Consider the following 12,600-nt stretch of genomic DNA (forward strand, 5'->3'; position numbering starts at 1 on the left):
GGTAATTAGCTACTCAATAAGAAGATAACATGCAATGCGGGAGGAGAAACCTTGAACTGAGTTGTTAGGGCGCATCTAGCATGCCCCTAAAATCAGAACCCCCAACTGCCGGAGCAGCCTTTCCAGCTTTTCCTTTGCCTCGTCGCCTACATCTACAAGGCCGCCATCGATATCCACCTTCAACACCTCCAGGTAGGCAGCTCCAATGTCCCTTATCTTCGGAATCAAACTATACCCATTTGCCTCGAGGGTCTCTTGTGGTAGATGGCAAAGTACCTCGAGTAGGTCACTGACTATCCTCTGGTGTTCCTCCATATTCCCCGTGTCCGAGAGAGTGCCGAACTGCTGGAGGAGATTCGATCGCACATAGAGACTTGTAATAAATATATTTGCAATCTGCACGTCATGTCCCCGGGTAGCATTTTCCGGGCGGGAAAGACCACCGCGCCAACGCAGTTCAGGTGGAAGAGTATCGATTGTTGTCTGGATGGCGCGAAGGCCCGAGGTAAGGAGCTGAGACGCTGGGAGGTAAAAGCGATCCGTTTGGCAGGTGTGCCAGGTAAGAAATATTGATCTGAGGTACGTCAGTCCGGGGACGTATGTTCCTCTGTCTGAAGGGATTGGTTGGGTGTTCATATCAACACCTTGCGATGGAAAGTGCGATACATCGAGATCGGCGTCGGTGTAGGGGTGGGGAGTGGTAGGGAAATCGCTTCGCTCGCAGGTCAGATGGCCAAAAGAGGGTTCACCAACCATCACGACGTTTCTGTCGATAGTGAACTGTCAGTATGAAGAATGATAGCAGCTTAGGACAGGCATTAACGCACATTGCACTAATTTCCAGCAGGCAATATAGCCTCTTCAGCATCTCCCCTTCAAGTAAGTCCAGATCATCAGCCTTGTAATTAAGTAGGTACCGAGTCCCCGTCACAGCTTCACTTAACATGCGATGTGTCCAAGGATCAGATAATCCCTTGATTGCCATGCTAGACGTTGCAATGTTATATTTCGCGATGCACCAGTCTGCGGTGTATGGTCCATCCGCAGAGAGGAGGTCCTGACTCCGGATAGTTGAGACGCATCTTTTGAATGTGATCGGTTTGTATTCTGTGAAGGACTTCCTTCGAAGCGTTGCGCAGGTGGCGCATATGACGCTGATGACGAGGCCGCAGAAGGTGGAATCACTGTTGGCATCGCCGCTGTGAAGTCTGCTGAGGAAACGACGGCTATGGAGAATGGGCGCGAGGGGGTGAATGTGAGTAAACCAGTCGTCTATAATCTTATGGATCAGGCGCCTAGGACCGACTACGTCGAGGGCGTTTGTGGACGGTGAGGAGGTCGGTGACGCGGATACTATGGAGGTCTCGGTAGAGGCGATCGATGGCTGGAATGATATTGGTGAAATTGGGGGAATGAAAGACTCTTCATGTCCAGCAGAAGGACTCGCATGAGTAAGGTGTCTAAAAACAGTCAGACCATGGAAGGAACAACTGCCTGGGCATGACGTACCGATTGGGAGGACCGCGTCTTCGCCTAGGCCTATTGGATGTACACGCAACTCCTAAGAACCTGCATCCTTCGCAGATCTCCTCACCCTCAACAGACCGGCACTTGACCCGCCTACTACGACACATATCACACGCATTCTGATTCCTCGTATGCTTGTTGGAGTTCATGATTTTGCAGGGAATCTAATGGAGTTGGAGAGGAAAGACGTCGCATATGTTCCGCTTAAACTTCGGGTAAATGACTCGCCCATCCCAGACGCACCCCGGACTAATCCCCAGACTCTCTTTCCCCTCCACTTTAGTGTTCGTTTAAGCCTATTTTGCAATAGTCTCCTGATGGTACGATGCCGGACGTTCTCCCTTCTCCGCACCCACCCTGGCCAACCCAGCAGGGGCATCGTGCCCGTCAAAGAGCACAGCAATCTCCTCCAGTGTAGGGCCCCGGGTCTCCACAAAATAGAAGTAGATCACTATGCATTCGATCACGAGGATAGCGATATAGACGAAATAAAACTTCCACCCAAGGGCTTCGAGGCCGAGTGGGTTGACATACTGGTTGTATATTCCAGCGAGCGCAGCGACGCACGTACACAGTGTAAGCCCTTTGGCTCGGATGTTAAACGGTAATATTTCGACAGTGTATGCGACAGTCAGACCGGGCCATGCTGCTCCAGCGGTGCCATAGAAGAGAAATATCATGGCGAGGACTGCTCGACCCGCTGGCTCCGAGCCTGTCTTGTTGTAAACGGCGCTGCAAGCCGTCCAAATACTGAAAGAGATCAACATTCCGACGCCCGCAAAGAGAAATAGTGTCTTGCGACCAAAGCGATCGACCAGGAATGCAGCTGCAAGGGATACCACCAGACACCAGATTGTTAGGCCGCCGTTGATTTTGGCTTGATCGATTGACCCAGTGATCCCAATAGTGTTGAGGACTTGAGAGAGGTAGTATGAGACAAGCCCGTTTCCACTACACTGCGAGAATATTGCTGTCAGAATGATTAACAAACACCGTTTGCGGTTTCCCCGTGTACGAATAAGCTCCTTCCACCCCGTTGCAGCAGCCTCTTGTTCCAGGCGTAGGGTTTCGCGAATCTCAGCAAACTCCCACTGCACGAACTCATCATTTTCGTTGTCATTGCCGTGGTATTTGACCAGAACAGAAAGTGCCTTGTCGACCTTGCTCTTGCTGATCAACCAACGCGGTGACTCAGGAAGGAACCAAATACCGAGGAGTTGCAACCCAGGCATAAGAGCCTGCAGTGCTGTCGGAAGCTGCCACTGGACATCGCCAGTCAGATTCTCCAGGGTCCCAAATGCCGACCAAGCAGCAACGATTGCACCGAGGTACCAAAGTGTATTATATATTGTGGTGATCTTTCCTCTGTGGTCCGGATGAGCCACCTCTGTGATGAGGAGCGGGCAGGCGCCGTTGCATACTCCTGAACCAATACCGACTATGATTCTGCCGGCAAGATACATCCCATCGGGATTTGAGCGAGGAGGAAATGTTTGTACGAGAGCGCCGAGGACGATTAAAGCGGACCCAATTGCAGTTCCGATACGGCGGCCGAGACCGTCAGAGATATAAGGAGCGATGAGAAAGACAGCGAAGGTACCGATTCCGGGAAGGGCACCGAAAAGACCAAGGCGACTGCCGGTTGGATTGTCAAAGTCTATTAGTTCCGAGCATCAGTGCTATCCTTCCCGGTACGATCGGTCGCCGAGGTGATAGAGTATGTAAGAGGCAAGTAACTCACAGGCTGTCCATGTATCCATAGTCTGCAAGCCATTAAGCAGACTGGCATCGTATCCCAGACTCGTTGAAGCGAGGAAAAGGATTACCATCATCAGATAAAGCTGGTGTAGCTTGGGCTGCTGGTACCAGGGCAGGGGGTTGGAAGGCACCCCCAGGGTCGCAGTTTCCTTGTTGGCTGTCATCGTTGCGGTTGTCGGAACGTTTGCTTCGTTGTTGAATCTCTTCAGGCCTCAATCGTCCGGCTTATATACTGACTCCGTCGGTTAATTCTGCCGTAACCCCAGAAATCTAATATCTGGGGACGGTGGGACCATTTCTCGGGGAAGTGGAGGGTTGATGGCCTTCTCTGTCTCGATCCTTGCAGTGCTGCCCTTTACTCGATCTGGGAGATGGCCAGTTACACTGCATGAAGTTTGTGCAGTACGCCAGCCAGTCAAGCAACACAAGGCCGCCAAGGTGACGCGGCAGGATCCGAGGTTTAAACGAGGTTATTCCCGTCCACTCCTGGTGTGTTCCTGTGGTATATCCGATGTTCAAGCGAACTTTATGCAGCATCCTTGCCCAGGCAGACCAACTATCCCATGAGCGAGAAATTCCTGCATCGGGTATCCCGAGAGCGAGTGATCACTTCCTAAAAGAGCAGATCTGACTGGGAGCTCATGTCGCATCTCTCCAAAATCTCGATACTTAAGACTCCCTTTCCTCAATTTTGAGTGCTTTCCGGTCGCACCATCACCTCGATTTCTTGAAAGACTCAAAGATGTCAATCGCACACCTGCGTCATAGCGAAAATGGCATCCACCTTATCGTCAAAGACAAACCCGTTCTGCTCCTCCCTGGCGAGCTTCACAATTCCTCCCTCTCCTCTGCCCGGTATATGTCAACAGTATGGCCCGAAATGAGAGCACAATCGATAAATACGCTTCTCGGTGCCGTGACCTGGGAAATGATCGAACCGGTTGAAGGCAAGTTCGACTTTACCGAGCTGGACAGAGTCATCATCGACGCAAGACACTACGGTATATATCTCGTTTTGTTATGGTTTGGAAGCTATAAGAATGGCATCTCGACGTACGTCCCGCACTGGGTCAAGGGGAATGTCAAGCGGTTTCCGCGCGTGCATGTATGGGATCCGGAGAAGGGTGAAAAGAGGACAATTGAGATGATTAGCCCATTATCTGAAGAGGGATGGAAGGCCGACGCCCGTGCGTTTGGAAAGTTGATGGAGCATATCAAAGAGGTGGACGAGAAGCATAGCACGGTGGTTATGGTCCAACTGCAGAATGAGACCGGGTTACTGGGCGATTCAAGGGACAGGTCTGTTAGAGCAGAAGAGGTCTTTCAGGCTGGGGTTCCAACACACCTCCTAAATTATCTGCTCTCATCCAAGACTCTACACCCCCGATTTACCGAGAGATATGGGAAACGCCTCCCTAGTCACACCTGCGGAGGGTCATACACCTGGGACAGCATCTTTGGCCCAGGCACCGCCGCCGACGAAGCATTTATGGCATACTACATCTCCAAATATGTCGGACACGTCGCAGAAGCCGGAAAAAGAGCATACTACATCCCGCTTTACACAAACACCTGGCTGAACTTTGACGACCATTCGGCACTTGACCTCCACGGATATCCAATTGTCGTTAGCGGCGGCGCAAGGCCAGGAATATACCCTTCTGGCGGGCCATGTCCTCATGTCTCAGATATCTGGCGATTCAATGCACCAGCATTGGACTTTCTTGCACCTGATCTGTACTTCCACGACTATGAGCTCGTCTGTCGGGATTATACGGTCCCGTCAACAAACCCACTATTCATCCCCGAGCAGCGACGTGACGAACACGGAGCGCGCAGAGTCTGGCTGGCCTATGCTACCTATGGAGCGTTAGGTACAAGCCCATTTGGCGTCGACACAGAAGCGACCATCGTCGGCAGAGAGTACAAACTTTTGGAACAGACATCGCAATTTCTACTCAACGCTAAACCCTCGCAACGAATGGGTTTTTTCTTCGACGATATCCCAGAAACAGGAGAACGGAAAGGAAAAGAAACATGGACACGAACATTTGGTGACCTCGAGGTCATCATCGAGCGAGCCTTCGTCTTCGGCAAGCCAGGGCCTGGTGGTGGAATGATCATCCAACTCGGCGACGAAAACTCCTCCCGTTTCCTCGCTGTTGGTCGCGGATTCCAAGTTCGATTCAGAGGGTTAGATGAAAATGCCACATTTACAGGCATTCTAGGTGCCTGGGAGAAAGAGGTTGACGATGTGACTGGGGAGCTGAGTACGCTGCGGACATTGAACGGCGATGAGACGCGCAGCGGCGAGTTCCTCATTATGCCCAATGATGACCCTGACTATGGAGGGTTTCCTATCGCAGTCACTATTCCAGCGAGGACTTGTATTGCAGAGGTCGAGGCTTATACTGTTTCTGAGAAAGTACCGTAATGCTTTTACATTGAAGGACTACCCCGAGCCCTCAAACTAACAAATGAAAACTTAATACTCCACCATCATATACAAATGTAACCATCCGATCATTCATCTACTTCTTAACCCCCTCCCCCCTCGCAAACCTCGCAATCAACCCCGCAACCTCCCCCTGTTTCCCCTCCATCGCCATATGTCCCGCTCCCTCAATCCAAACCCCCCTAGGCGCCCACTTGACCATACGCTCCGGATGAACAATCCTCGCAAGTAAATCCTTATACTCACGTACAAGAGGATCCGAAGCCCCAAAAACAACAGCGACTTCCGTGCTCGCGCCGAGACTCTCTTCCTTGTTAGACCAGTATGAACGCACTTGGTCGTCCTGCGCTGAAAGACGCGCTTGCACGTTGAGGTTGTTGAATTGCTCGGGGCCCAGGAAGCCCTCGAGGACTTTCCAGAGGTAAGTCTGGCGGAGTGTAAAGAGGATGAAGCGAGGTAGAGAGGGGACTGTATGCGCGAAACGCTCGATTGATGCCTTTGATGAGCGCGGGAGATCGACGTAGGGGGCGGCGAATGTATCAATGTCGGATTTTGAGAGGTGAGGTGCTAGATATCGGATTACAAGAGAGATAGGTAGGAATCCGCCTAGGAGAGAGGTGGTGCAGGACCAGATCCTGTTTAGGAGGCGGTAATGCAGACTGCTATCGCTTAGACGGGGCGGGAAGAACGAGTTCAAGAGGAAGAGGTTGTCGACTGTTCCGGGGGGTAGGCGGGGAATTGTGCTTAGGGCGATGCAGCTGCGTGTTCATAATACATATTAGCACACATTTCTCTTCATAAGGGTGGGCGATTGGAAAAGAAGGTAACATACCCGCCCCAATCATGCGCCGCAACAATAGCCCCCTCAACACCAGTATGCTTAAAAAACTCCTGCAGGGTAGCCATATGCAACTCAAACGTAATCCTTCCCTTATCCAAAACCTTATCACTCCGCCCATGCCCAATCCAATCAATCGCATAAATATCATGCCCGCGTTCCAAAAGAGAAGGAAAAACATTCCGCCAGAGATAAGACCAGCTTGGATTCCCGTGCAGGAAGACAATAGGTCTATGCTCTCTCTTCCCGTCTGCAAGGACAGAGCTGTAGCTTGCTTTGATATGGATGTATCGCACTGACGCCCCGCAGACTGTGAATTCTTGCGTGTCGTCGCCTGCCCAGGGGGCGGAAGACATCCAGCCGCGCGAAGTGCGTTCAACGTGGAATATCTCGTGCGGTTTGAAGCGGTATGTTCCCTCTAGCTGGGACTGGGCGAGTGTGTCTGATTTCCAGCGGTGGTTGTCTGTTTTCTTCGCGAGATTTGAGCGCCCGCTGCATGTGAATAGGCCGAAGAGATGGTCGACCATGTGTGGGATCATGGCGAAAGCAATCTGGTAAAGATAAATCGGAATTAATATTGACGCGATAAAACCTCGAACAAGTGTCAAATTAAGCAGGAACCCGCTGATGTATGCGAAGAGCGTCATGGTGGTATTTGTGATTGATTCCATGGCGGCTCCAGCGAATTTGTAGGCCCTGCTGCAGGTGGCCTCTGGGTGGAAGTTGAGGTGTACTGGCATGATGTTGATTTATTATTGTTGGCAGACAGGAGAGGATTGTGGTTGGAATAGGGGGGTTATAAATGAGGTTCTGAATTCATCATGACGATGTGTGACATCATAGCCCTAGAACGCGGTTCCAGCTCCACGCTGATCGTCGATCTCTCATATGAAACAAACATTCGTTCATCCGGTTCTCGTCTATCTCCGTCTGCATGCAATAGAGATAAGCATGTGCTAAGACATGTGAGCCTCTGATTAGTTGCATGGACCCGATAGTTACACGCCACGCCGGTTTCCCTCCGTCCCCGTTAGAGCGACCTCACCACAACCGAACTTTTTTTCAATTTAAGTCTTCCAGACTCAAAGAAAAGGCCGGCTAGACCTGCCCAGCCAGCATGACGCTGAAAATTTACTAATGGCGACCAGCAGCCAATCTGGAAGCCCGGATGCCCTGATTCAACCTGGTATACGATGCAGTAGATGAGACTCTTTCAAGACGATTCTGAAGAGCTCAGCCGTATCAGAATAGTGTTCACAGTATTTTCTGCCGATGACATTCGGGACTTGGGATCTAGTGAAGGTTCAGCTCATCGACAATGGAAGGCATAGGCGAGCCGGGTCATGGCAGGGTATAATGGGTGCCCTCTAAATCCCATTGCCTTTGTTCATATCAATATTGCAGTCTGTTGTCCTTTGTATCAATTTTTATAGTCTCCCACCCACACACGGAGTCTAGTACAGTCTGAGCAGCGACGGCACAATTCGACGACTTTCAATTGGAATTATTAGGTCCAAGCTGTTCTCACTCATGGCAGGGTCTTATCGATGCAGGTTCAGTCTTTTAGGGCGTGACACAGGGTCGCATATTGTGCGGGACCAGATGCTTTCTGCTGGGGTACTGAGCTCTGTGCCAGTTCGAAGCCCTGCGCAGTGAATGCAGACTGTCCGACGCGGAGGAAATGATGTCTTGTTGGTGTTGTACTGCGCGAGACTGTGTTACAGAGGTGCCGGGGTTCTGTCCTGCGCTTGGATAGGCATCCGTGCGCGACAGTGATGGCGCGGTACCTGTTAGTGGGCCAGATGGTTGTACTTCGATCTCTTGTCCGGAGAGCAATGAGGAGGATTAAAGAACGTTTCACAACTTGGTTTTGGCTTGTGCTGTTCTTTCGTTCTTTCCGTTTTGCCTCTTAGGCAGAGCGCAGAACATTCTAATACTTTGAGCCGAACCGGATTTTACCTAGTTTACTGCAGATGCTACGTCAAGCTATGTTTCGCTCTTGATACCATAAGGTCAAATATGTCGACGTTTCTCGAGATTCTTAGTCCAAACCTGTAGCGCAGTCAGCAGTGGTACCTTCATCGTTTCCCTTCCTATACCATGTCTACAACTCAGATTCAGAGGCGAGAGGGGCATAAGCTGACCTGGCATTTATCTCAATTGATCTACCAAGGGATCAAGATGACGTAGGTAACGCAAGGGATAAGCAGATCACAGTGGGTCGTCAGGACGATCTCAAATCTCAAAGCACATAGAAGAACCTGTCCAGATGACAACCGCAGCAATCGACTGTTCAAGATCAAATCTCTACGCTTTCCTTGCCCATCTTGTTACTTTACATGATCCTCGACCTTCCTAGATATCAAGCATAATGAAACAAGATCCACCAGCAATATCACCCTCGACAGCTCACCTCCTCGAAGCCGCAGAAGCAGCCTCCCTCAAGAACCACGTCGAGTGTCTTCGCCAGTTCGCTAATGAAGCGGGTGACAAAGACATCCGGGGATATATCACCAAGTCAATCGGTGGAGGTATCGCAGCGAGGACAACGCCGCTGCACGGCCGAAAAATGAACCGCGTTGTTGGGATCGGCATGGATGGTCCGGTTATGGTGAAGGACATCCAAAGTATCGAATCTCTATATGCCGGTATTAATATGACTCCGACAATTGTTGTCGCTTCGGGATTCGCGGATCCAGGTTTGCGCGAGATTCTTCTGGTGAGGGGGTACGCTGTATCTATGGCTGTGCCTATTCATTACCTTGCACTACACGACGACCGCGAGATACAGCCGGCAATGACAACGATTGGAGAGGCATGCGGTGAAATTGCAATTGATCGGGTGGGGGAAGACCAAAGAAAATCGTTCATCAGAGCCTCGGCCGCAGGATTCGCGCCCAAGTACCCGGATTCCGATCTCCCCTATGCCCAGGCATTAAGTGCTGCTCATCGCCCAGACACGACGGTATACATTGCCAGAATCAACGGGGAGTTTGCTGGTACAGCAGCAGTGGCACTGATAGACACTGGTATTGGAAAGGTCGCGAACCTCTACTTCGATAGCACGCTTCCAGCCTTTCAGGGGAGAGGGGTGCAGATGGCGCTTATCAGGACAAGACTTAACGATGCTAAATGTGCTGGGGCTGACTATGCTACGGCGTCGACGTGGCCTGTCGGGTCTAGCGCGAGGAATTTTGCAAAGGCTGGGTTTCGGGTTGGGTATCAAAAGAAGTTCTGGACGCTTGCGTAGTGTTGAGTCCAAATCCTATGTTGGCTGGGATATTTGACAACTGAAGCATGGGTCCTTGGGATTTATGGGTGACAATTTTCAGAAGTAGTTTGATCTTGCTACTATTGTGCAATCCAGCTGCATCTATGATGAGTCTACCAAGGGCTATATGAAAGCAGGCGTACTTAATCTAGTCGGCCTATTGTTCCAGCGCAACCAAAGGGACTTAACACAGGATTGGTGCAGATAGATCAACATTATCGTTCATGAGCTATAGAGTGGGTGTAGTACGAAATGCCTCAAAGAAACAAACACAGCGCAGTGCAGATATTGTGGACTCGTTTCCATATTGCAAACCACTAGATTCATCCAAGTAACACAGTTTCCACTAGGGATTATTCGCCATGTGCAAGACATGGCCCGAGTTTCCTCTCAACCGGTTCGGCCTCGCAGCCAGAGTAGTTGCTTCGGGATGCTCAAGTCCCCATCGCTTACGCGATATTAAACCCGTAAGTAGCTTGGTAATGGACCGTCTCACCACCCCAGTACGGTCCAGTCTGCCAGTACTCAAAAGCTATAGCTTGCAGTCCAGAGAGCCGGTTGCGGAATGTCCCAAGACTTTCAGTCATGGCACCTCCTACCTCGCCGTCTTCGTCAGGGCTCGTATACTCGTCGTTGTTGACCCTGGCTCTTGCGCGCCAGTCGTAAGTCTTTCCGTTGGCACTGTACCACGCTCCACCCCAGTAGTACTCCGCACGGAAGACCTTAATGAAGGCAGTAGACCGCGTGGCAGATTGTTCAATGCAGAGCTGGAACTGGCCCCAGATCCAGCGATCAGGAGAGTATTGCTTCTCGGTCGGGCCGCAGTAACTGGTTGTTTCTGACTGGGGGCGGAATAGGGCGGGGAGGAAAGTATCGTCCTGGGTGTCTTCGTACTCCTACTCGGGTGATTGAGTTGCTGCGGGAGGGGCGCCATTCCTGCTCGAAGGGACATTGGCGAGGTCAGGCGTCGCTGTCGGTTGATCAAAGGTAGGGGTGACGCCCAGGGAGGCCACCTGGGTAAGGGTCATGATTGGGGTGCTGCTGGCTTGTCTGGCTTCGAGACGAGCGAGGCATGGTGCCACGGCAAGGGCAATGACCCAATCCACTTGTTTGGAAATAATCATTGTAGGAAGCTTTCAGGCACTCGTGGTATCTGTTCTGCGTAGGGACTGTGGAAAAACCAGTGAGGAGTGTGTTGATGAACCGACGATAGCTGGGATATCGGCAGCCTTTACATCTCTCATCGCTCGTGCTTGAGGCTTTGGCTTCCAAAAACCAATTATCGTAGCATCACATCGTTATTGAAATCAAAACCTGATTCCAGGTTTCGTCAGATTCTTCGTCTTACGCAAAGTCGAATGCGGAATCATGGTGGGAGGGAGATGATCTCCTTCACCTCGCGATCTGCACTGTACGATGATGATCGCTGACGAATCTCATGGGAAGCATTCTGCTTGCACTCGAATTTGACAAGCAAAGCAATTCATTACGAAACCACAATCCGAGAAAGCGCGACCGATGGCTGGTGTGCTTTGGGTAAGGAAGGAAACTATCCCAGCACCTCACACTTACGCAGCTTGCTCAATATACCACGAAGTCGTACCCTTCCTAACCAGCCTACTAATGAATGAAGATGTGCAGTTGACTACTATGTAGAGGAAGAACTACTGTTTTACCAAACGGCCACCGATCCATATTATCCAGCATTTGAAGTGGCTATGATGCAACTCATCCATCGACGTGCGATCTACATCTGTCCCCAATCTTCATCGTGAATAATAGATACCACAAATTTTATGATATCGGGAACCAAATACATAAATACGGTCCGTGTCTTGCGCTGTTGAATCACTAGTCAGTAAGCTGTAGATCATGGCGCAGGGTGGCGTCAATTGTGACTTCCAACCAATAGAACCACACCTTTCTATATTTTCTGCTTCCTCAAGTTACTCACGAAGGAAATATTGCTGACACTGGAACTGAGCAAGTCTGACCCTTGTCGACCATTGGCGGCTGAAGGATATCACTCCGGTCCGTGCCTTGGTGATGGTACGATACAAGCACCGATCAGCTCTGCTAAAGGCCATGCTGGGCTATGAAGCCATTTTGAGGTCTTCCCTCGCGGCACTTGGCTCCGTCAGGTTTGTTGTGCTCTCTGCGACTCTGACAAGCGAATCTGACGTTAGCCGCTTGGTTCGCTCCAGGATGAGCATGCTCCTTTCCAGATATGGGTGGGCGGTAATGGACAGCCCGTATATGGGCAGATAAGGATACTGCTGGGTTCCACAGTCAAGGGCTAAGTGGACACAAGGTAGGAACGAGACGGCGCAAACAAGACGGCTAGTGGACAGCTGCAGCGAAAGGCATCGCCATATCAATGGGTTGATGTGGCTTTCGAGGGACAACAAAGCTTCTGTGGAGTCCAGTAGAATATACCTAGATTCGGCTTGGACTGCAATAATACGATCCGTGTTATTATTCTTGCTAAGCCCTGGTTTCGCAGAATCAGGGCTCTCTTTTGTACTACTAGGAATGTCAGTGTAGGACACGCAATCTTACATTTAACATGATGAACCCTGAGTTTGTACGCCTCGTCAGTCTTGCAGATCGTGAAATCCACGTTCTTATGGTAGAAGCGCTCCGTTCATTTGAGAATATCACCCGCAAGATATCTTTGACCCAATTTAACAGCTTGCCGCTCAGAATTGCTGATCTAGTGGTGGAAGCGAGAACGCTGTGGATACCATCGCC

General features: G+C 50.7%; 6 protein-coding genes across 6 annotated transcripts; 2 read left to right on the top strand and 4 right to left on the bottom strand.

Annotated features, from left to right (window-relative positions):
* Positions 1-75: 75 nt before the first annotated feature.
* BDV14DRAFT_195448 (Zn(II)2Cys6 transcription factor) lies at positions 76-1,676 on the bottom strand (the record flags this gene model as incomplete). Its single annotated transcript, XM_073772215.1, has 3 exons — positions 76-766; positions 828-1,460; positions 1,510-1,676. 3 exons carry the CDS (start codon positions 1,674-1,676, stop codon positions 76-78), a joined length of 1,491 nt encoding a protein of 496 aa, XP_073632873.1.
* Positions 1,677-1,823: 147 nt separating this feature from the next.
* BDV14DRAFT_195449 (sugar porter family MFS transporter) lies at positions 1,824-3,449 on the bottom strand (the record flags this gene model as incomplete). Its single annotated transcript, XM_073772216.1, has 2 exons — positions 1,824-3,184; positions 3,269-3,449. The coding sequence occupies 2 exons, from the start codon at positions 3,447-3,449 to the stop codon at positions 1,824-1,826; spliced, it is 1,542 nt and encodes a 513-aa protein (XP_073632874.1).
* A 578-nt stretch (positions 3,450-4,027) lies between these two features.
* BDV14DRAFT_186925 (glycoside hydrolase superfamily) lies at positions 4,028-5,719 on the top strand (the record flags this gene model as incomplete). The annotated part of the gene is made up of 1 exon (XM_073770890.1): positions 4,028-5,719. The coding sequence occupies one exon, from the start codon at positions 4,028-4,030 to the stop codon at positions 5,717-5,719; it is 1,692 nt and encodes a 563-aa protein (XP_073632875.1).
* A 97-nt stretch (positions 5,720-5,816) lies between these two features.
* Positions 5,817-7,318, bottom strand: BDV14DRAFT_195451 (haloalkane dehalogenase family protein; the record flags this gene model as incomplete). Its single annotated transcript, XM_073772217.1, has 2 exons — positions 5,817-6,498; positions 6,573-7,318. The coding sequence occupies 2 exons, from the start codon at positions 7,316-7,318 to the stop codon at positions 5,817-5,819; spliced, it is 1,428 nt and encodes a 475-aa protein (XP_073632876.1).
* A 1,631-nt stretch (positions 7,319-8,949) lies between these two features.
* On the top strand, positions 8,950-9,828 carry BDV14DRAFT_195452 (GNAT family N-acetyltransferase; the record flags this gene model as incomplete). Its single annotated transcript, XM_073772218.1, has 1 exon — positions 8,950-9,828. The coding sequence occupies one exon, from the start codon at positions 8,950-8,952 to the stop codon at positions 9,826-9,828; it is 879 nt and encodes a 292-aa protein (XP_073632877.1).
* A 470-nt stretch (positions 9,829-10,298) lies between these two features.
* BDV14DRAFT_195453 (uncharacterized protein) lies at positions 10,299-10,877 on the bottom strand (the record flags this gene model as incomplete). Its single annotated transcript, XM_073772219.1, has 2 exons — positions 10,299-10,745; positions 10,800-10,877. The coding sequence occupies 2 exons, from the start codon at positions 10,875-10,877 to the stop codon at positions 10,299-10,301; spliced, it is 525 nt and encodes a 174-aa protein (XP_073632878.1).
* Between the last annotated feature and the right edge of the window lie 1,723 nt (positions 10,878-12,600).

The sequence above is a fragment of the Aspergillus stella-maris genome (genome assembly GCF_047715825.1).
Source record: "Aspergillus stella-maris strain CBS 113639 unplaced genomic scaffold BDV14scaffold_3, whole genome shotgun sequence".
Classification (NCBI taxonomy): Eukaryota; Fungi; Ascomycota; class Eurotiomycetes; order Eurotiales; family Aspergillaceae; genus Aspergillus; species Aspergillus stella-maris.